General features: G+C 50.3%; 1 protein-coding gene across 4 annotated transcripts in view; it reads left to right on the top strand.

Moving 5' to 3' along the window:
• The window catches only part of ASTN2 (astrotactin 2), an 852,112-nt gene that overhangs the window by 485,558 nt on the left and 345,887 nt on the right, over nt 1-20,667 (top strand). For all 4 annotated transcript variants that reach the window (XM_038553226.1, XM_038553225.1, XM_038553224.1 and 1 more), the window contains one exon: nt 13,649-13,799. In XM_038553226.1, the coding sequence (XP_038409154.1) occupies nt 13,649-13,799 (151 nt within the window). The remainder of the gene's footprint in view (nt 1-13,648; nt 13,800-20,667) is intronic.

Genomic DNA, 20,667 nt, shown 5'->3' with positions numbered 1-20,667 from the left:
TGGCAGCTAGATTGAGGTATAATTGATATATCCCTAAAAACTGCACATATTCAGTGTATACAGTTGGATGCGTTTGGACATGTGCACACACCTGTGAAACCATTCGCACCATCAAGGTGGGTACTAACTGCATCCATCACTTTCCAAAGCTGTCTCCTGCCCCTTCCGTTTTTGTTGTTGTTTTTGTCGGTCTGTTGATTGGTTTACATTTGACATGAGATTTACTCTTGTAAAAAAAAAATTTAGATATTTTTTAAGATTTTAGGTATTTATTTGAGAGAGAGAAAGAAAAAGAGAGAGTGCACAAGCATGAGCAGGGGAGGGGCAGAGGGAGAGGGAGAAGCAGACTCCCTGCTGAGCAATGAGCCCCATGTGGGGCTGATGTGGGACTCGATCCCAGGACCCCAGGACCCTGACCTGAGCCGAAGGCTGATGCTTAACCGACTGAGCCACCCAAGGGCCCCTCCTTGTAACAAAATTTCAGATCCCACTACACCTGTTGTCAGCCACAGGCACTGCATCGTATGGTGGATCTCTGGATCGCACTGCAGGCCTGCTGAAGGACGGCTCCCATTTCAAGGGGCCTCGTGGGCGGAGAGTACCAGGTTGACCTGTGGTTTTATCACTACATCTTCCTAAACTGCTGCCCTGTAATTCCCACAAGGGGGGGGCAGGCATTAGGGGGACGAAGCCTTGGGCTCTTGAAAGCTCAGATTCTTTCAAAGACCAATTTCCCGGGAAATGAGGTTAGTGTATTTGTTCTTTGAGGAATTCCTCAGTGGCTTCTCCTGCTGTCTGTTTACGCATCCATCCATTCATTTAAATATTCAACAAATATGTGCCACCTCCCTGTGAAATGTCTTTGGACTAGGCCCTGCAGGTGCAGAGACTCCTGCCTTCAGAAACACACAGTGTGTTGGGAAAATAAAACCTGCCAAGGCTCCTTCCTTGCTTACTCTCTCTTGAAGCGCTCCTGTCTTTCCTTCTCAGCTTAAACATCCCCCATACCTGGGTCCTGTCTGTGGGGTCGCTTACAGGGGAGGCAGGATGTATACACTGACTTCATGAAATGGGTTAAAATGGGAGGGTGGGTGGGCTTGGAAGTTAAAAATGCCTCTGGCTTTGAAGTCAGGGAGAGCTGGAGTTGGAATCAATGGGCTCTGCGACCTCAAGCTTCCCTTAGGGTCAGGGGTGCATCTGTCCAGTGGGGTGGCATTCGCCTCTCTGGCGGGGGTGCCGGGAGCATCACAGGAGACGGTGCAGGGGGGTCGGGTGGGGGCACTCACCCTGGTGGCTGCCACCCTACTGTTGGGGAAGGAAGTATCCTTCAGCATTCAGTGAGGCCACAGAGAACCCTATTAGTTTGGCTTAGCCGAGTGAAGGGAAGAAGGCGTCTTCAGGGACGATGAGGATTGGTCAGCAGAGTGAGTCTAACGTGCCCCAGCCCAGGAGATGCTCCTTTAGAACCGTCTCCCCGTCTCAGCAGCGGGCGCCATGCCTGAGCTCTGGGACCTGCCACCGGCACCGGCCAGTGCTCTGGGGGAGGCGGGGCGCATGGACCTGTGCGTGGCCCTGGGACCCATGTGGCGGCGACAGGAGCCAGGAGCAGAGGCCGCTGGCGGGGTGGGGGTGCAGGGGGCAGGAGAGAAGCCCCCCAGGGCCCGCCTAGCCTGGCCGCAGGGTGACACTCCTTGGAGATGCGGTCACCACCACCCAGGCGTCCCCTGCAGGCTCGGGGCTGGAACCTCCAGCAGTGGGAGACAGATGGAATGTAAGGCGAGGAAGGGGGGCGGAGGAAGGGCCGCCTTTAGGGGGAAAGCAGTGTTTCCCCCATCACGAGACCTAACCCTAAAGCCTTCTGGTTCCCGATGCTGAGTTTTGGGGGGTGGGGTGCTTTCCGGAAAGCGCGGGCTTCTCCAAGGTGCCATTCAGTCCACACTAGGGGAGAGCGTAGGCCCCAGAGCCTGGCTGGATTCCTGCTATGGCTCCACTTTAGGGAACCACAGGACCCTATGGGACTTTACCACCCTGAGCCTCAGCTTTCTTATCTGTCCAGCGAGGTACTAAGTTCTGCTTTCGGGGCTTGAGCCCGTGAGCTTCCTTTTCCGTCCGAGGGCTCACCCCTCGCTTGTATACTAGGCTCTCTGCTTATTTCTCCAGCACTCTCTCCTCCCTACCCCCCAACACATTTTAGTTGCCCTGATTGTGCCACCCTCTGAAGCCTGTCCTGCCTTTCTTCTTCCTTCCTTCTTCCTCCCCCTTCTTCCCTCCTCCTCCTCCTGATTGCCCTCATCTTCCCTGAAAAGCCAATGTATGGCTGCCTCCTCCAGGAAGGAAGCTTCATTGCTTCCTCTTGGGGATCCCCTGCTTTTGTATGCATCCGTGCTGTGCTTCCTCTGCTTCATGTGAATCTCGCTGTCCTTGGCCCCAGGCCCTGCGCTTCTTGGGAACCGGGCTTTGCCTGGGCACCTCTGGGTGCTGAGGATCCAGCAGATGGCCTGGTACCCCGCGGGTGCTGAGGAATGCAGAAATGCATCCCGGCCACGCTACAGGGGGCAGCTAGCTCTGAGTGTGGATGGCTGCAATAAACTCGTCTCACCCCTGGAGGAACAGACAAGCAAGAGGGGGGCTAGCGTTTGCACCTTTGCACAGGTGCACTGGCTTGTTTCTCTCACCCCGTCCCGCAGCCACCCTGCAGGAAACACAGCAGTGATGCATTTAATGATGCATTTATAGATGAGGAAACAGAGGCTCAGGGAAGGGGGTCCCCCGCGCAAGGACACACCGCTGAGAGCTTTGTGAAATTTCTGCCAGAAGCCCAAGCCTGCCCTCCCTGTAGCACCCCGCCCAGGCCCTGCTGAGAGGGAGCGATGTTGGGGAGATCCTAGCGGGGTTTGAACATCCTGCCTCTGCTTCTCTAGATCCAAGCTTTGGGCTCTACTCACACACCAGCAGATATTCAGGGAGAAACGTCCTCTGCCAAAGTGTCGGTCTAGGCAGAGGCTCTCAACCTGGCGTCATGCTGGAGGTCCATGAAATAACATGGAAAAATAACGCATTTCTACTTTCGCCAACCGCTATTGAAATTTAGCATGTTCTTCTACGACAGACGTGGGTGTGCTAGCAGCACCTCTGACTTTGTCACTAAAAGAAATCACATGCATTTTTGTATCATCCTTCATTTTTGCAGATCTCGAAATGTAGTTTATGCTCATCCCTAGTTCCAGTTTATGGTCATTATTGCATCTGTTACTAGATCTTTTTAGTTAATGTGTCAACAAAGAAGCTTATATATTATTATATTGCAGCTGGCTCTTTAAAAACTGCGTTTGTTAAGTGGCTTCTTTTGTAATGTTTTCTGCATTTGATTTTAGGCATTTAAAAACATTATTCTGAGACGTGGCGCGTATACCTCTGGGCTGGCAAAGGGGTCTTGGGCACCGAGTTGAGAGCCCCTGGTCCCTGGTTTGAATAACTTTCAGGACTGAGGAAAAGTCTGCTATCGTTAGTAACAACACAACGATCAAAATGAGTGCATAGGCGGAGCAGTTGACAGCAGTTTGCATTCATTTATTTGTGCAATAATCTGGAAGCCTGTCCAGCGCTGGACTGGGGGTGAGGGCACCAGAGCCCTGGCCTCATGGAGCTTTTATTATCTCGTGATCATCAGCGTCCCCTAAGAGTTAGGTGCTGTGGCCTCGCTTGAGGATGCTGAGCCCCAGGGAGTCGAAATGAGTTGTGACAGTTTCCTCCACGGAGAAGTGGTGGGGCCTGGTTTGAGCCCACGGCTTCCTCGTGGTAGCACACGGTGATACGCTCAGATTTCCCTGCAGATTGTGTAAGTCCCTTGATTCCCGTAGGTACCCAACACTGGCAATGACACATACAGTGGAAGCAATGGGTATTGTCTGTCCCCACGACCCCAGCCTTATATTTCCACTCTGTCTTTAAACCTGAGCTGTAAGGACCCTTCGCGATCACCCTGTCGTATACACGTGGAACCTGAGAGGCTCAGAGAGGATGGAAAGTCACCTAGGGACACACCGCAGAGCCGGACACAGGTCGCATGCCTGGAGCCTCCAGCCCGTGCTCTTCCTACTGGAGGACACAACCCCATTTACCCTCTGCTGGCTCCAGGCAGCACCCCCTGGCACCCCAGGGCACTGGGGTCTCCCTCCCCTCCCTGGGCAGCAGGCATGCTCCCACCTGAACTTTCTGAGCAGCTGCCCCTGAGAACCCAGTGCCCTCCCACCCCTGGGGCCCTTCCTAATGAGCTTCTCAAGGAGGTGAGAACCCTAAGGAGCCCTCAATGACGCCATGGGAGTATTGCATAAATAAATAATCCTCAAGCCTCAGCATTTGTCACTGAACTTCCTAAATAATAGTTCCTTTTTTTAATAGGATGATGGGGATTCCCAAGGGGCAGGAGAAACGGGGCGGGGGGCGGTGAGGAGGAAGATTTCTATGACTGAGCAGTTGGGACAAGGTGGTGGCTTTTTGCCAAGGAGTGACGGCCTCAGAGATCAGATGGACTCCACGGTCATGGTGCACGTCAGGGGGGCGTCACACGTTCTCCCCACGCTCCTGGGGACAGCCCCGGCGTGACAAAACTTCACCAGGCCAATGGCAGATTTAGCCTCAGGGCCTGATGCTCTGTGGGGAAATGAGCTCCTGCTAGTCCCCAGCTCCCATCCTCACCTCCCTAGATTAGACTGGCCCCTCTGACGTATGCCCTCCGAGTACCCTCTTTTTAAAGCATCTATCCCAGTCTGTAACTATAGATACAGACACAGACGTAGGCACAGGTTTATTTTTTTAAAAGATTTTATTTATTTATTCATGAGAAACCCAAAGAGAGAGGCAGAGACACAGGCAGAGGGAGATGCAGGCTCCCTTCAGGGAGCCCGATGCGGGACTCCCACCCGGGACTCCGGGGTCACGCCCTGAGCCCAAGGCAGACACTCAACCGCTGAGCCACCCAGTGGCCCGAGGCACAGGTCTAGAAGGAGGCATAGACACGGGGACTTGCTGGGTGACTCTGTGCCACTAACTGGGCTGTGTGTTGCAAGAGAACAAAGCCCTTGCCCTTTTGCTCTTCCCTGTGTCCTGAAGCTCCAGCCGCCCCCGCTCCAGGGCTGGGTAAATATTCACGAGATGAACAAATGCACTTCTGAAACACAGCAGCCCCTCATGGAGGCCGCTGTTGGGTCTGCTGAAGAGCAGGGGCTCTGATAGCTTTTATCTCCTGGAGTCCTGACCACAGCCCCCGTGAGCTGATGAGACTGTCCTCATTTCACAGAGGGGCAGCGAACACTCGCAGTCATTTTCCCTTTGTCCCCAAGACCACACAGCTGATGGGCCCCATTTGTGCCTCCTCTTCCTTCACCGCCTGTGCTTATTCACCGAACAGCTGCAGCGCACCCAGCACACTGGGGGAAGCGAGTGAGCAAGAATGTCAGCATGCAGGAAGCCTGCAAGCCACTCCCAGGAAGCTAGGAGACCACTCTGCCCAGCAATAGATATTCTTGACCTAAATTAGCACAAGCCATAATTGCTAGAGGAAGGGGGATGATAAGTGTCAGCTGGAACTGCAGCCCCAGAAGCTCCAGCTGGGAAGGGATCATAAGGAGGAAAACAGGACACCATTGGCTTGGAGTCGGATGCACCAGGGCAGACCCCCGCTGTGTGACACGGGCCAACCCCCCACACACACCCCAAGTGCTGGTCCCTGCATACAAGAGTGTGCCTTTCTTTAGTCAACAGAAGGGCACCCCATAGCACCCTCCCACAGGGCTATGGCAAGAAATAGCCTTGTTTCATCAAAGCTTTGGTGTCCTGGGGCACCTGGGTGGCTCCATCGGCTAAGTGTCTGCCTTGGGCTCAGGTCATGACCCCGGGGTCCTGGGATCCAGCCCAGTGTTGGGCTCTCTGCTCAGCAGGGAGCCTGCTTTTCCCTCTCCTTCTGCCTGCCACTCCCCCTGCTTGTGCTCTCTCTCTCTCTCTCTCTCTGCAAAATAAAATAATAAAATAAATAAAATTTAAAAATAAAATATCTTTCATTGTCTTAAGTTGTCAGTAGACATTATCCGTGGTTTTTCCCATCACTGTACAGCCCTCCCTGGAAGCTGGACTCTCCCCCACAACCAGCCCAGAAAATGGCCATCCGTCCTCAGTTTTGCAATCCCACAGTGGCCAACAGCAGCGGGACCTGGCTCGGTGGCTCTAATGTTAGAAAAGCCCAAATCTGCCTCCCTGTGGCCTGTGCCAGTGTTCCCCTGCCCGGAAGCCTCTTATAACTGATGTTTATAAAGCGGTTGCCGTGTGCCAGCCACTGTCCTGGGACTGTACCTACATTGTCTTCCGTTGGTCTCAGCACAGCCTTCATCCTCAAAATGATGCCTCAGTTTCTTCTTCTGTCAAATGGGGTTGACCATATAATTTACATCATTTTTTTTTAATGAGGATTAAGTAGGTTGACACAAGCAATGCTTGATGCATTTCCGGGCGTTATGAATGCCCAAGAAGCACGAACTATCGTTGTTGTTCTTATCACCGTAACAATTTATATAAAATGTCTTTGTTGTCAGTCTAAATAAAAGTAGGATCTGCTTTTAGCAACCCCTGGAGGCCACCTCATGGCTCCCAGAGTAAGTCCAGAAGTGCCTGGACTGGCCTGCTGGCGGCCTCTGCTGCCCCATCCTTTGCCACCCCCCACCTCCTCCCAACACTTGCTTAAAATTCCCCTACCTCTCTGGGGCTTAACATATTCTGTTCCCTCTGCCTGGGATATTCTTATCCCACACCACTCTCCTTCATCTGGCCAATTCCTGCTCATCCTTCATGTCTCAGGTTCAATACACCCCCGTCTTAAAAGCCTTGTCTCGGGACACCTGTGGGGCTCAGGGGTTGAGCGTCTGCCTTGGGCTCAGGGCATGATCCTGGGGTCCCGGGATCGAGTCCCACATCGGGCTCCCCGCAGGGAACCTGCTTCTCCCTCTGCCTGGGTCTCTCATGAATAAGTAAATTAAATCTAAATAAATAAATAAATAAATAAAAGCCTCATCTGACTCCCCACTTCCAGAGTCTGACTGAGGGGGCTTCTTCTTTATGATCCCATAGCCCCCGTTCAATTGCTAGTTTAACGTGTGTGTGTGTGTGTGGGTTTCTATCTTCCTAGCACATGCTGGGTCACACCTATGGCTACGTGCTCCAGGAACCAGTTTGGGCCCCAGAAAAAATTAGGCATCGGTGAAAAATTTGGATGAGTAAATGGACAATACGAGTTCCCAGGACCTTCCTTCTCCTACCTGGAGCTCCTTACATTCTCTCTCTCTTTTTAATATTATTTTTTTAAAGGTTTTATTTATTTATTCATGAGAGACACAGGAAGAGAAACAGAGACCCAGGCAGAGGGAGAAGCAGGCTCCCTGCGGGGAGCCCGGGGTCACACTCTGAGCCGAAGGCAGACTCTCAACCACTGAGCCACCCAGGCGTCCCAGCTCCTTACATTCTCGAGTCATGGTTCTTGCAACTTTGACGGACGCTCAGATGGTACTGATTAATTACTACGAGGCACGGGGCACTTTCTGTGTGGGGAACATCCTACGTGTGTTGTCTACTTTATTGCTCATGCTAGCTCAGCCAGGTAGGTGTTCATATACCCCTTTTTCAGATGAGACAGTGGAGGCTCAGAAGGTAAGGGGCTTGTCCAACATCTCACAGTGGCTGAAGCCAGGAGACATAGCTGCTGCGTATCCACTGGTCTACACTGCTGCTCATATTGCTGGGGCGGAGACGCCTGTCCCAGGTTCTTCCCTCCTTGGGAGTTTAGGAAACAAGGCTGCTGGCTGTTGTTAGAGAATGATTAGTCTGCATCCATGGGGTCTTGTCAGTGTGTGAGCCCTGAGTCATCCATTCACACCTCCCTGTGAGTGACACAGACCTCCCCTGGAGTTTATTAAGAGCAGGCCATGTCAGCATCTGTTCCCAGCTGCCCTCCCTAATGCTCACTCTGTGTGGGGCTCTGCTGACTCAGCCGAACGGATCCCAGGTGAGGCATCTGCACTTGAGCAGTCAGGTAGCGTGGAGACGGCAACCTCACTCGGCCTGCTGGGGTCTGGTTGACTCAGTTTTGAAACCAGTATTATCAGGAAGAAAGAATCCGGATGCCAGAGCTGGAGAGGCGCTTGGAAACACCACAGACAGCGTCTGAACCCTGGCAGGTGCAGGAACAGAGGCCTGGAGAGGCCGGAGGAGAGCCGGTGGATGGTCAGCTCAGTACGCGGCCCGCCGTGGGTGCCCAAAGGTGTCTTGGATGAATGGCTGATGAATAGATTTGCGTCGGGCTTCTGTGCATCGTGTCCTTGCGTTCTCGCAATGACCCTACAATGTCGGGAGCTAGAAACCTCCTGTTTCCACTTTACAGATGAGAAGACTCAGATACAGATGAAACTTCATGTAGGAGAAGGAATGTGGGTTGGAGAGTTGGGCATACCTGGGTTCAAATCCGGACTCCAACAGGACCTGTGGGCGTTCCCATAAAAAAAGAACAAACAAACAAGAAAACGTGCACCCGGAGCACACACCAGCCTGCTGTGTCTTTTTGTACGTGCCGTTTTATGGAAACGTACCCGCGTTAACACACTGCATTTTGCATATCATCGTCGCATATTTTCTGTGGCTGCTTGGATGTGGTAAAAGCAGAATTGAGTAGTTGGCTACCCAGAGACTGTATGGCTTGCAAAGCCTAAGATACTCACTATGGAGTCCTATAAAGAGAAGCTCGCCGCTCCCCGTGCTGCCTGGGGTGTGTTACGTACTTGATCAAAGTTGGTCTCTTCTCTCAAATGAAGGAGACGTGGCTTCATCGTGGTCCTTTGTCTGAGACCTTACAGGCCTCGTAAATGGTGTGACATGCAGGCCGTGGAGCCGGAAGGGTTGCCGTGGGGTCAGGAGCCCTGGAGTAGGAGCAAGGACCGCCGTGTTCTAGTCCCGCCTCTGTCCTACTGCGTGAGCTTGAGGACTTTCCTCGGAGCCACGGGCAAGCGGGTTGAGTCACATCGCCCCAAAATTCCTGTCCACCGGGCCCCTCAGAATGGGACCTTCTTTGGAAATAGGGTGTTTGCCGCTATGATTGAGGTCAGGTGGTCATGGGTTGGGGTGAACGCTGGCTCGGAGGATGGTGTCGCTGTGAGAAGAGGTGAAGACGCAGGAGGAAGGTCATTTGAGGATGGAGGCAGAGGTTAGGGTGGCTTGGCCCTCGCCAGGGGATGGCTGGGGGTACCAGGCGCCACGGGAAACTGCGGGGGCACGCAAGGATTCTCCCCGAGAGCCTGCGGAGGAGGCAGAGCTCTGCTGACACCTTGGGTGCGGACGTCCAACCTTCAGAACTGGGAGGAAGTAAGCTCCTCTTGTTCTGGATCATCCGGCTTCAGGCAGCGGTTGGGGCGGCTCTGGGAAGTGAGGGCACCGCACGCCCCCCCTTATGCCAGCACGGACGGAGGCCAGGACGCAGCACCGGAGGCCTGAGATGCTGCGGATGCCCCATGGGTTTCTGCCCTTCCCAGTCTTCCTCCTCCAGGACGCAGAGGGATTGCACGCAGATCACCACCGGCTCTCCTGTTAGGAGAGTTCAGACTCGGCCAGGGGCACAGGGCAGGTTGGCCCAGCTCAGCCACAGCACAGACTAAGCTCCGGACCTGACGTCAGGCAGACCTGATGCCACCACCCCCCCCCCGCCGGGTCCCTCCACCTCCTGAACCAGGGCAAGTGCAGGGAGCACCCTCACCGCCCCCCACCCACCCACCACCAAGACCCGGTCTCTCCAGCTGCAGGTTGGAGTCAGAGGCCCGGGGAGGGAGCCTCGCACGGTGGCCACGCACAAGAGGTGCCCTGGAGGTTGCAGGTGGAGATGTGCTGGTGGTGATTTCTGGCAAGGCTGTGGCCCACCCAGATCTCTCCTCCACCCGCAGTGCTAATCCCCTGATCCTTTGCCCCAGCTCCTGGGGCCCCCTGGAGCTCCAACAGCCCCCAGATCCTGAACCCAGCAGCTGGGATGAGGGATGAAGCCAGGAGTCAAAAAAAAATGTCAGAGTCTGCCTTGAGCTACTTCTCTCACTTGCGCCTGATGATTCTTCATTTCTCCAGCCTGACACAACCGCTGCTAGACTCAGTAACAGCCCCGGTGTCAGGTCTTTGTGTTTTAAATAATGTTCCCCTCATGTAACTGATGTTTATGCAGAATCAATCCTTTTAAAAGCTAACAGCCTTCTTATTTGTATAGCCTGAGCTGTCTCCAGGTTCCACTGCAAGGTGACATTTTTTGCTTGTTTTTCTCTTCTCGTCCTTTGTTTCTCTTTGTCATTCTCCGACTGCTCTCCGTGTCCCTGTGTGTGTTCTCCTCCACTCGCTCAGGCTCTTTTTCTTCACTTTCATTCTCTGTTTTTCTGAGGCGGCCTCCTTCGCCATCCACTCCCCTGCCCCCCCTTCCCCTCTCCCCGGAGCTCCCCCTCCCCGTGTAACTGCATATGCGACACCCTTGTTCTGTTTACCTTGATGTTTTCTCCTTTGTTAATCTCTGTTTCCTACTCCTGTTTCTTTCTAGTCTAGCTCTTCATTTCTGTGTCTTTTCACATACTTTCTCTGCCTCCATATTCCTCTCTTTTAATCTCTATGTGACACTTCTCTGGATGTGTCTCTCTGTGTGTCCATCCACCCACCCATCCATGCATCCATCCATTCATCCATCCATCCCTTTCTAGCAATTTCTCTACATGTTTATCTCTTTACGTGGCCTCATACCTTCTCAGCTCATCTCTCCTGCTGTCTTTATCTCCTCTTTTTACTTCTCACTTCTTCTCCAAGGATATTAATATTTTAATAGCTTTAATGTCTTCTCAATCCTCATCTCTTTCTGTGACTCAAAAGTGGCAAGTTGGGACACCCAGGTGGCTCAGCAGTTGAACACCTGCTTTTGGTCCAGGGTGTGATCCTGGAGTCCCAGGACATTGGGCTCCCTGCAGGGAGCCTGCTTCTCCCTCTGCCTGTGTCTCTGCCTCTCTCTCTCTCTGTCTCTCATGAATAAATAAATAAAATCTTAAAAAAAAAAAAGTGGCAAGTCTCCCAAGAGTCTCTATGCCTCAGCCACCTGCCATCCTGACCTCATTCTGTGTCAGGTTGGGAAGTGAGCGATAGTCCAGCAGCTCTCTGGAGTCTTCTCTGTTGTCCCTATACTACAGATCTGACCCTGAAGGACTTGGGAGTTGGGGGTGGGCAGGGGAGTATCCTGTTGGAGAGACTCTTGGTGAAACCAGTGATAGGTGGAGGCTGCATCCATGCCTCCTGGTGTTTTCTCAGTTTCTTCTGGAAAATATTTACTTATCACAAGTTTTTGCCAGGCCTTGTGCTGGGGGCTAGACAGGGATGAGTAACTCTTGAGCCATTTGCTCAAAAGGCTTATAGTCTTTCTGGGAAATCATAGGGCTGATGATTAAGACCAGTGAGCTAATAGATTCAAACAGTGTGCTCAGAAAAGAAATTAATTGTGGTTGGGGGATGTAGACAGGGCTTCATCAAGGAGGTCATAGCAAGCTCTGGGGAGGTGAGGTCTTTGTCATCTGTCACTTCTGCATCCCAAGTACCCGGAATAGTGCCTGCTATGGGAGTAAGCACTCAGTAAATACGTGCAATATATGGATGGATGGATGGATGGTTGGATGGATGGATGGATGGATGGATGGATGGATGGATGGATGGATGTGAATAGTTTTGAAGTATTCTTAGGATTTTTGTCAAGGAGAGAAGTTAGAGATAAGCATTCCAGACCCAAGAGCATGATTAAGGATTCAGAGAGGTAAAGGTACATACTATACTCAGATCCCTTCCTCAGGGCTGACCTGCCCATCTCCTGGATTGTGCCTCATGGCCTGTAGTGGTGTTCCTCACTGGGTATTGCCCTCAGCCACAGGGAACTGCCTCACCCAAGGATACCATCATCCAGATGGCAGCCCTTGGCCAGTGACTGGCCAACATGGTGATGCGGGGCGGGGGGGATGGGGGATCTCTTATCTCTAATCAGAACATCCTTAAAAGACCACCCAGCTCTAGGGCTCCCCTAAGGACAAACGGAAGCTTCAGATCTATATGCATTCACTACATTGCAGGTCAGCCTCTGCCTTGTCCAGTCCTGCCTTGCTCACTTCCTACAAGTATATAAGAGGGATCCTTGAAAAACCTACTGTGTGCACCTCTGTTTCAGAGTCTGTTCTCAGAGAACCTAACCTAAGATAGTGTGTTTAGGGAATGAGAAGAGACCTATGGCTAACTAGTAGAGAGGATGAGGACAGGGTAAATGGGGCTGGACAGGTAGGCAGGGACCAAATTATGAAGGACCTCAAGTGCCAGAGAAACTACTTGAGATTTTCTTCTGTAAGTAATGGAGAGCTATTATTGATGGTGTGGTGTCTAATTAGAGCTGGAATTTACAAGGTTCGCTGGCAGTTAGTATGAAAGATAGTGCAGAAGGGGACTATTCTGGAGGTAAAAAATAAATAAATAAATAAAATAAGCTAGGACACCAAAACCTAGAACTCCATGCTTATGGAGGGAACAGTGGGAGAAAGATGAAGGATGGTCCAAGGGCATCACCAGTAGTGCTCCCTGGCCTCTTCTTGCAACAAGCATCTCCTTTCTTTCACACTTCTGGATTCCACGAGTCCTAGGTCCATAGGATAACAGGTTCCTCTTCCCACTGTGGTATCCCTTTAATATCTCTTGCAACTGTGGGCATTACAGATGCTCCAGTGCTAGGATATCCTTTTCCAGAAAATAGCATCCAAAAACTCCTGTCTGTATATCTCCTCTAATAAAATTTTGGCAGATCCATGGATTATGGAACCTAGTCCAGTCTTATTCTTGGGAACCTCATTTGGGAGGAAGGATGCATTCGCCTAGAATTCCATGACCTTTCAAACCGCTGTTGCTGCCAGTCTGGATGGTGTGATTTTAATGTAATAGTATGAAAAATAAACTTCTAAGGTTCTAGAGTCAGACAATCCTGTGTCTGTGTCTTGGCTCTGTTGTTTATAGGCTTTGTAATTTGCGGTAAGTCCCCTACCATTTAGAGTTTCAATTTGTATCTTAAGTGGGAATAACAGGAATGGCCCATTTTGCTGAGTTGCTATGGGGAGATCTGGAATCTGTAGAAAAATATAGTGTGAGCTAAGGCGTCGTATAGTGGAAAGAACTTTCTCCCTTTTGGACTCAGATGGAGCTTATCATAGGCTTTGGTTCTGCCAAATTATAAGCTGGGTGCACTTCAGCAAGACACTTCACTTTTCTGAGCCACGGTTCACTTATTGGTGAAATGGAAATCTTGGGACTATCTTCCCAAATTATGAAAGTTGATGAAATAAAAAGTGCAGAGTTCCAAGCATATTCCTCTTTATCACAAGTAGACAAATATCAGGTCATATGATGGTAAACCTGTTGGATTTTCTTTTACTGTTTTCTTTTTAAATATGTATTGACATGATTTCCTTGATTACAGGTATCATAAATGACGCTCTTAAATGGAATGAATGCATATTTATTTTTTTTAATCTAATGACACACGTGTCTCTGGGGTTTAACCATCTATTTTGTCTCCAAGGGAAGAAGCGATGCTGTCCACATACTTTGAAACCATCAACGACCTGCTGTCCTCCTTTGGGCCTGTGCGTGACTGCTCTCGGAACAATGGTGGCTGCACACGAAACTTCAAGTGCGTGTCTGACCGCCAGGTAGACTCCTCGGGATGTGTGGTAAGTGCCATTGGCCTGTGAACATGGCGTGGGCCCAGGTGCCAAGGATGCTTGCTCGAGGCACCTCCCTGAGAGGGGGATCTTGTGAAAGAGAATCACAGTACTCATAGTGTCTACCTCTATGGCCTTTGGCACGCCAGGCTACCTCGGTGTCTTCATCTGCAAACTGGGAGAATTAAGCTTACCTTGTGGAATTGTCGGAAGAAGGAAATGAGATATCAGAAATTTAGTGCCCAATATGCAATAGGTCCTTGAGAGCTCCTGGCCTCAGGAAGGTTACTGTTCATTTGGGGGTGAGGTAGGGCATGTATCATCCCTGTGGACACAGTGGGATCATGTCAATGAGATGTTTCCAGAAGAGAAAGTTTCAGCTGAGACCTTAAAGTTGGTAGAAGTTGGGAAAGTTGGTGTTTAACTGGCTTCAAAAAATGAGTCAGCTTACGTTAGGAAAAGAGTGGGATGGTCAAGGCAAGGGCATGGAGGGGAAATGCCAGACTTGTCTGCCTGGAGCTCTAGTATCTAGCCTGGGATAAGGGCACAGAGGATCTTTGAGGATCTTTGTTGCCTATAGAAGAAACTTTCAAACTGGATGGTTTGTTTTATAGGAATGACCTAGGATGCTTGTTTAAAGTGTAGGTTCTAGAGTCCCCCCTATAGAGGACGTTAGGTCCCAGGATCCTGATTTTGTAATAATTTAATGAGTATTATATGTGTGGGGAGAGAGTGCTCATGGAAGCTCACTTGTTAGACATCGCCCTACAGACTGAATTTATTTGTCTGGCATTCGATGCCTTCGTGATTTGGCCTTTTGCAACCTGTCCATCACTTTGCCTCATTCTACACCAAAGCCAGTAGAGTAAATTAGATGTAGTTCTTTGAACACACTTGCCCATTTAATGCCTCAGAGCCTTTGCTCCTAGCGTCCTTTTGCAGAGTAAATTGCTCTCCCTGCCCCAGCCTGTGTAGCAAACAAGTAGACATCTTTCCAGATTTATCTTCTTTTCCCTCCTCACCTTGCAGTAGTGACCATACTCTTCTAAGGATTATTCCTGTTTTCACGTGCCTACTATATCCCTTATATCCCCTGTGATCATTTGTCTTGAAAAAGAGACCAGCTTTTTTCAACTTTATCCCACCCAGTAAACTGAGGGAGCACCCAGGGGATCTGTTGTTTCAACTTAGCACCTGAACCATCTCAATAAATAAGGAAGAAAGAAAGAAAGGATGGAGGGAGGGAGGAATGGGGCCAGGGATGTGGGTCAGGGCTGCGTCTCTGGGAGAGGCTGCAGGAAATAGAATACGCAGTCAGCTCTTAATGTGCCTGCACCACAGGTAGGGAAATAGACAATGGCAAGGAGACCAATACAGTGAAGAAACTCCTAGAGAATGAGGTAATGTAATAAACTGTATTGTAGACTCAAAGATCAACAGATCTTCAGAGGTAGATGGGCAGTTAGAGATTTTTAAATTAGAATTCTTAGGATTATAAGTGACAGAAACTCAGAACTAGCTTAGGCAAAAAGAAGAAATGTGTTAGATCAAATAGAAATCTAAGCAGTAGGATTAAGGGGATCAAGCAGTGTCATTGATCCCTCTTCTCTTCGCTCTGCTTTCCTCAGCATCATGCCATTCTCTGGACAACTAGAACTTCCCCACTGAAAAGGAGCATCTTTTTCCTAGTTCCTCCAGCTAAAGTCACAGGATTTCATCTATTGGGCCAGCTTGGTCCTCATGCCCGTTGGTGTCACAGTTGCTGTGGTCAGGGTTAAGGACTGGGCTCATTGGAGACCCAGTCATACCTGGGACTTTGGCCAAGTGGCACCCGCACTGAAAATGCATGGTAGTGAGAATCTCAAGGAAAAGTAGGGTGTAAGCAACAGAAAGGGAGGGGTTGGAGTTAGTAGCTATCTACTTCAGACTATTGCAACCCAGCCCTCCATTTTGCGTAATAGAAAAGTGAGACGCAGAGACGTCTGGGGGGCTCAGTGGTTGAGTGTCTGCCTTGGCTCAGGTCATGATCCTGGAATCCTGGGATCGAGTCCCGCATCAGGCTCCCCACAGGCCTGCTTCTCCCTCTGCCTGTGTCTCTGCCTCTCTCTCTCTCTCTCTCTGTGTTTCTCATGAATAAATAAAATCTTATAAAAAAATACAAGAAAGACAAAGGGTCACCTGGGTGGCTCAGTGGTTGAGCATCTGCCTTTGGCTCAGGACATGATCCTGGGGTCCTGGGATGGAGTCCCACATCGGGCTCCCTGCAAGGAGCCTGCTTCTCCCTCTGCCTGTGTCTCTGCCTCTCTCTGTGTGTCTCTCATGAATGAATAAATAAAATCTTAAAAAAAAGGAAGGAAGGAAGGAAGGAAGGAAGGAAGGAAGGAAGGAAGGAAGGAAGGAAGGAAGGAAGGAAGGAAAGAAGGTAGGAAGGTGAGGCCCAGTAAGAGAGAGAAGGATTGGCCCGTGTCGTAAAGCTAGGCAGTGGACACACACCTCAAAATTTGATGTCCCAAATCAGCAGTGTTATCTCCAACATAGGAAGCTGATATTTCTGAAAGGCATACATTGTCTGCCTCTATTCCCTTTATCCATCAGTTCTGTTTCCTGAATTAATTAAACTCCCTTTCCTTGAAGATAGATGTCCCAGAAGAATGAAACCTCAGAACGCAGAGATGTGTGCGCACATGTGTGTGTCTAGGCGGGATGTGTCTCTTTTTCCCTCTTCAGTGCAAAGTGGCGAGAGAGAGAGAGAGAGAGAGAGAGAGAGAGAGAGAGAGAGAGAATATTCATTCCTTGGAGGTTTAGAGAAAATTCAGCCTCCTGATGCAGTTTCAGAGACCATCCCTCTCTAAAGATCTAATGTTAAAACTGCAACTTCAGGACTCAATGGAGGTAAGCTCTTCCCTGCACCATCAGAGTGGGTGGGCAGACACCCACTTTTACTCCGAACTTTAAAACCTCTCTTATTTCACTGTAGATGCTTTGTCCTACCTGCAGAGAGAAACTTTTTCTTGCAGCCCCTCTCCTAAGAAACCCCATCTGGCAGTTTCTTAGGTAATAATAAAAAGGTAATAATAGCTTTTCTTTTTAGAGCACTTTAGAGTTCTCAAGGCATGTCTGCATCCAATAACTCATGGTCACAACAAGCCTGGGCAGCAGCGCCCCCAGCAGGGCCCCCACCCCTTGGGAAGCAGTGGCTTCCCAAGGCACCACCACACGGTTGTCAGGCAGAGGTCCAGGGACACGTTTTCAATATTATTCTTCTTGCCCGAACCATGCTGGTTTGCTTCCCTGTGATGCAGAAAGGAGATGGTGGCAGAGAAAGAAGGCTGGGCTGAGTGAACTGAGCTTACGTTCTGGCCTGGTCATTGGTGAGCTTTGGAATCTACGTTGACCTTGTTAGTCTACGTTTCTTGATCTCTCAGAAGGGGGCAGTAGCTCTTGAACTCATAGGTTTTCTGAAAAAAAAAAAAATCAAAGAAAATAAATGGAAATGATTAGGGATTTACAAAGTGCCATTTCTGTGCAAGATGACGAGACCACGATTGCAGATGTTTTAGTGCAGTGGTTATGAAATTTGGGGCCACAGAAAATCAGGAGCACAGCCTATTTAATTTTCTGTAGCGTTTCTGTACGTGAATTTCATTTCTGTGCTAGTCCATCCGTTGGTGGTAGAAACTTCGAGTTCAACTTAGGTGTTCTGCTTCCCACCTCTTCCTGAATGTCTGAGTTCAAAGGGGGCTGTTGTATGTCTATGCATGGGGGCTAAAGGGGATATTGGGTACTGGACCACTGCCCATCACGCCTAATGCCTGTGTTATCTGGCCCTTGTCCATCACTCTCTTTCCTTTCTCGTATTGTGCCAGGACCCCTCTGTCCCCATGTGATTTATGGGCGCGTGGTTTATCCTGGCATCTGGTTCCTGGCTCCCTCCATCCCCCTCCCCAAGGTCATTTGTGGCCGTTGGCTCTATCAGATGGCCTTTCTGTGCCTCTGAGGATATCCACTCTTCTACTTCACATGGAGGGCATGAGGGTCTGAGGGGAGCTAGCTGAAGACCTCTTGACTTAGGTAGGCCTTGAAGGCACTTGTAGTTGGCTGCTGTCATGCCAAGGAAGAGCACTCGACCATACTTGCCATCCACCAGATACTATCTGGCAAGGGAGGCAGAGACACTCTTTGCTTTCCAGTCCCTCAAACTCACCGGATTTTCTATAGCCTCTCATTCTCCCCAACCACCCCAAGGACAGGGCTGGCACAAATGGAGCACAGGATCTCTTTGGAAGACATACTCTAGCATTTGAAAGACTATCTTGTTTGATTTCCAACATTCCTCTCTTTCCGAGCTCAAATAATCCTTAGTTCTTCCCTGGGACAAGGGTTGAAAGGTGGAGAAGCCAATTGTCTAACACATCACCAATTCCCCATTACCATTATTATTATCATTATATTTCACCTTCCATCTAGACCTCAATTTCTGAATCTCCAAATTAAAGAAGAAGAAAAAAAAAAGTTACTCATTTGGCTTGGTTTTCTGGTTCTTCTGTGGTAATCTTGGGATATTTTGGTCTTTAGGTATAGAGTTGCCCAAATTGGAGAGGGTCACTTGGTGTGTGGTAGTCAGAGTAATAGCTCCTGCGGCCCTAATGCCTGAAGCCTGTGAATATTTTACTTTGTACAACAAAGGTGGAGATTAAATTTGCATATGGAAGTAAGGTTGCTAATAAGCCAATTTTTAAAAGTGGAGATTGCCCTGGATTATCAGGGTGAGCCCAGTGTAATCCCAGTGTCCTTTAATGTGGAAGAGGGGGAGGCAGCAGAGGAATTTGGAGTGACACAACATTGCTGCCTTTCCAAATGGGGAGAGGGGTGGGTTACAAACTCAGGAAAGTCTCTAACAGTTGGAAAAGGCAAGGAAATGGATTCGCCCCCTCCAGCCTCCAGCAAGCAACGCAGCCCTGCCAATACCTTGGTTTTAGCCAAGTAAGAACTTTGCTGGACTTCTAACCTATGGAACCATGAGGTAATAATAAATGTGTGCTGTTTTCAGCCACCAAGCTCGTGGTCATCTGTTTCAGCAGTGATGGGACATTAGTGCAGGGTGAACAATAACACGAGGAGGGAGGGGGATCCAGGAGATACCATGTAAAGAATTACCTCGTTATTTAGGTAAGTTCAATTATTTCCAGGGAGACCCTCACCTCTTGACCAGGGATGGAGGAAGTAACAGTGAACAAAGCATCAGAAAGGGGAGGGAGCCTGGTGTTCCCCATTCAATGTGCTAAAGAGTAAAGAATTGTCATCTATTAGAAATGGTATAAATCTGACAAACATAAGGATGTCAGCAAGGCACAGTTGGAAGAGTAAGCTGTGCTTCCATTTATTCTGTGTGGCAGTATAAACACTGCAGAATTTTAATCAAGATAGAGGACAAAACCAAAGAAAACCAGAGGTACTTCATCATAATACTGTGTGGAGGACACTCTCACCATCTCTGTGTAGCTGCTGCCCCCTGAAGCCTTCCGCTCATGCTGTTCCTCCGTTACCCTGGTTTTCCCAGCGTGGGAAGCAGCCCTTTGATGGAGTCAACCCTCAGACAACGCGGTGATCAAAATCTGTTCTCGGCCCCTTTTGAAATAGGAAGTCACAGCTTATCTTCGTTTTTCCAATGTTTTCGCTCACATTCTATGGGTCCGGGCTATGGGAAGGGTTCGTTGAGCTGGGTGGTCTGCCTCTGATCCATGACAGGTGGGCCGTCTGGAGCTGGGAGATTTCTTTCAAGAGGGTCCCTTCACGTATGCAGACAGGGTTGGACCTCAACTCAGCTGGGGCTGTCAACCGGAGTGCGTCCCGTGGCCTCTCCAGGCTAGGTTTGCAAAGGGAGCAGCCCGAGATTGAGTGTTCCAAGAAGCTGCAAGGCTTCTCCGCACCCAACCTTGGAAGTCCCAGGACATCATCCTCCCCCCACCCCCACCCCCATTCTGCTTCTCAGGTGTGTCATTAAGGTCAGTGTGGATTCAGGGAGAGGAAACTGGACTTTGCCTGTAGACGAGAAGAAGAGCAGAGAGTTCAGGGCTGTCTTTATGCTACCTTTGACCTACAGCATGGACCCCCAGGCCGGGGCTCTCGGAGCAGGAAGGCAGCCTCGAGATCTAACCAGGCCAGCACCTCTCCCGTGATACAGAAGGGAAAGCAAAAGCCTAGAAAGATGTACAAGCTGCTCAAGTTCATGTAGGGAAGCGGTGACGGAATCAAGATGTGATCCCAAGACCCCTACCTCCCAGTTGCACCTGCCTGGGTAATGGGCCCTGTAGTATCAGCTTGGCCACTGCCACAGTCCAGAGATTTATTTAGCAACAGTTCTGTATCCTGCATGGTGAATGGAACAGGAGACAGCAGGAGAGAGCCCCACCGTGGTTCCGAGGGTAACTCTGAGGACCGCAGGGGCTTCGAACAAACCATTTCATCTCTGCCCGAGAATATCTCAGGAGGTGGACACGAGTACGAGAGAAGGGAGCTGGGGTAGGAGCGAGGGACACCCACCCATGCCCCTGCCGGTTCGTGAATGCCCACGACACTCCATGCTTGTAAGTCGCCCCCGAGATGGGCTTTGCTGTAGCCACTTTATCAAAGACAGAGGCTGGTAAATTAAGAATGACGGTGCCGACGGGACTCGGAGGGCTGAGCTTGTGTTAAATAGCGTGACTGGCCCAGCCCTCCTGTGAGCTAGGTTGTGTGCTTATCTCCACGTGACACGAGGGGCAAAGGGAACTGCCTGGTAGGACGGGAGGGTCTGCAGAGCAGCACCGGGAAGGGGGCGGGAGGGGGGTGAGCGCGCAGGCCGGGCCTTCAGAGAAAGTTAGGGCAGCCGAGGGGG

The sequence above is a fragment of the Canis lupus genome, chromosome 11 (genome assembly GCF_011100685.1).
Source record: "Canis lupus familiaris isolate Mischka breed German Shepherd chromosome 11, alternate assembly UU_Cfam_GSD_1.0, whole genome shotgun sequence".
Lineage (NCBI taxonomy): Eukaryota > Metazoa > Chordata > Mammalia > Carnivora > Canidae > Canis > Canis lupus.
This window is presented reverse-complemented; position numbering and strand designations above follow the sequence as displayed.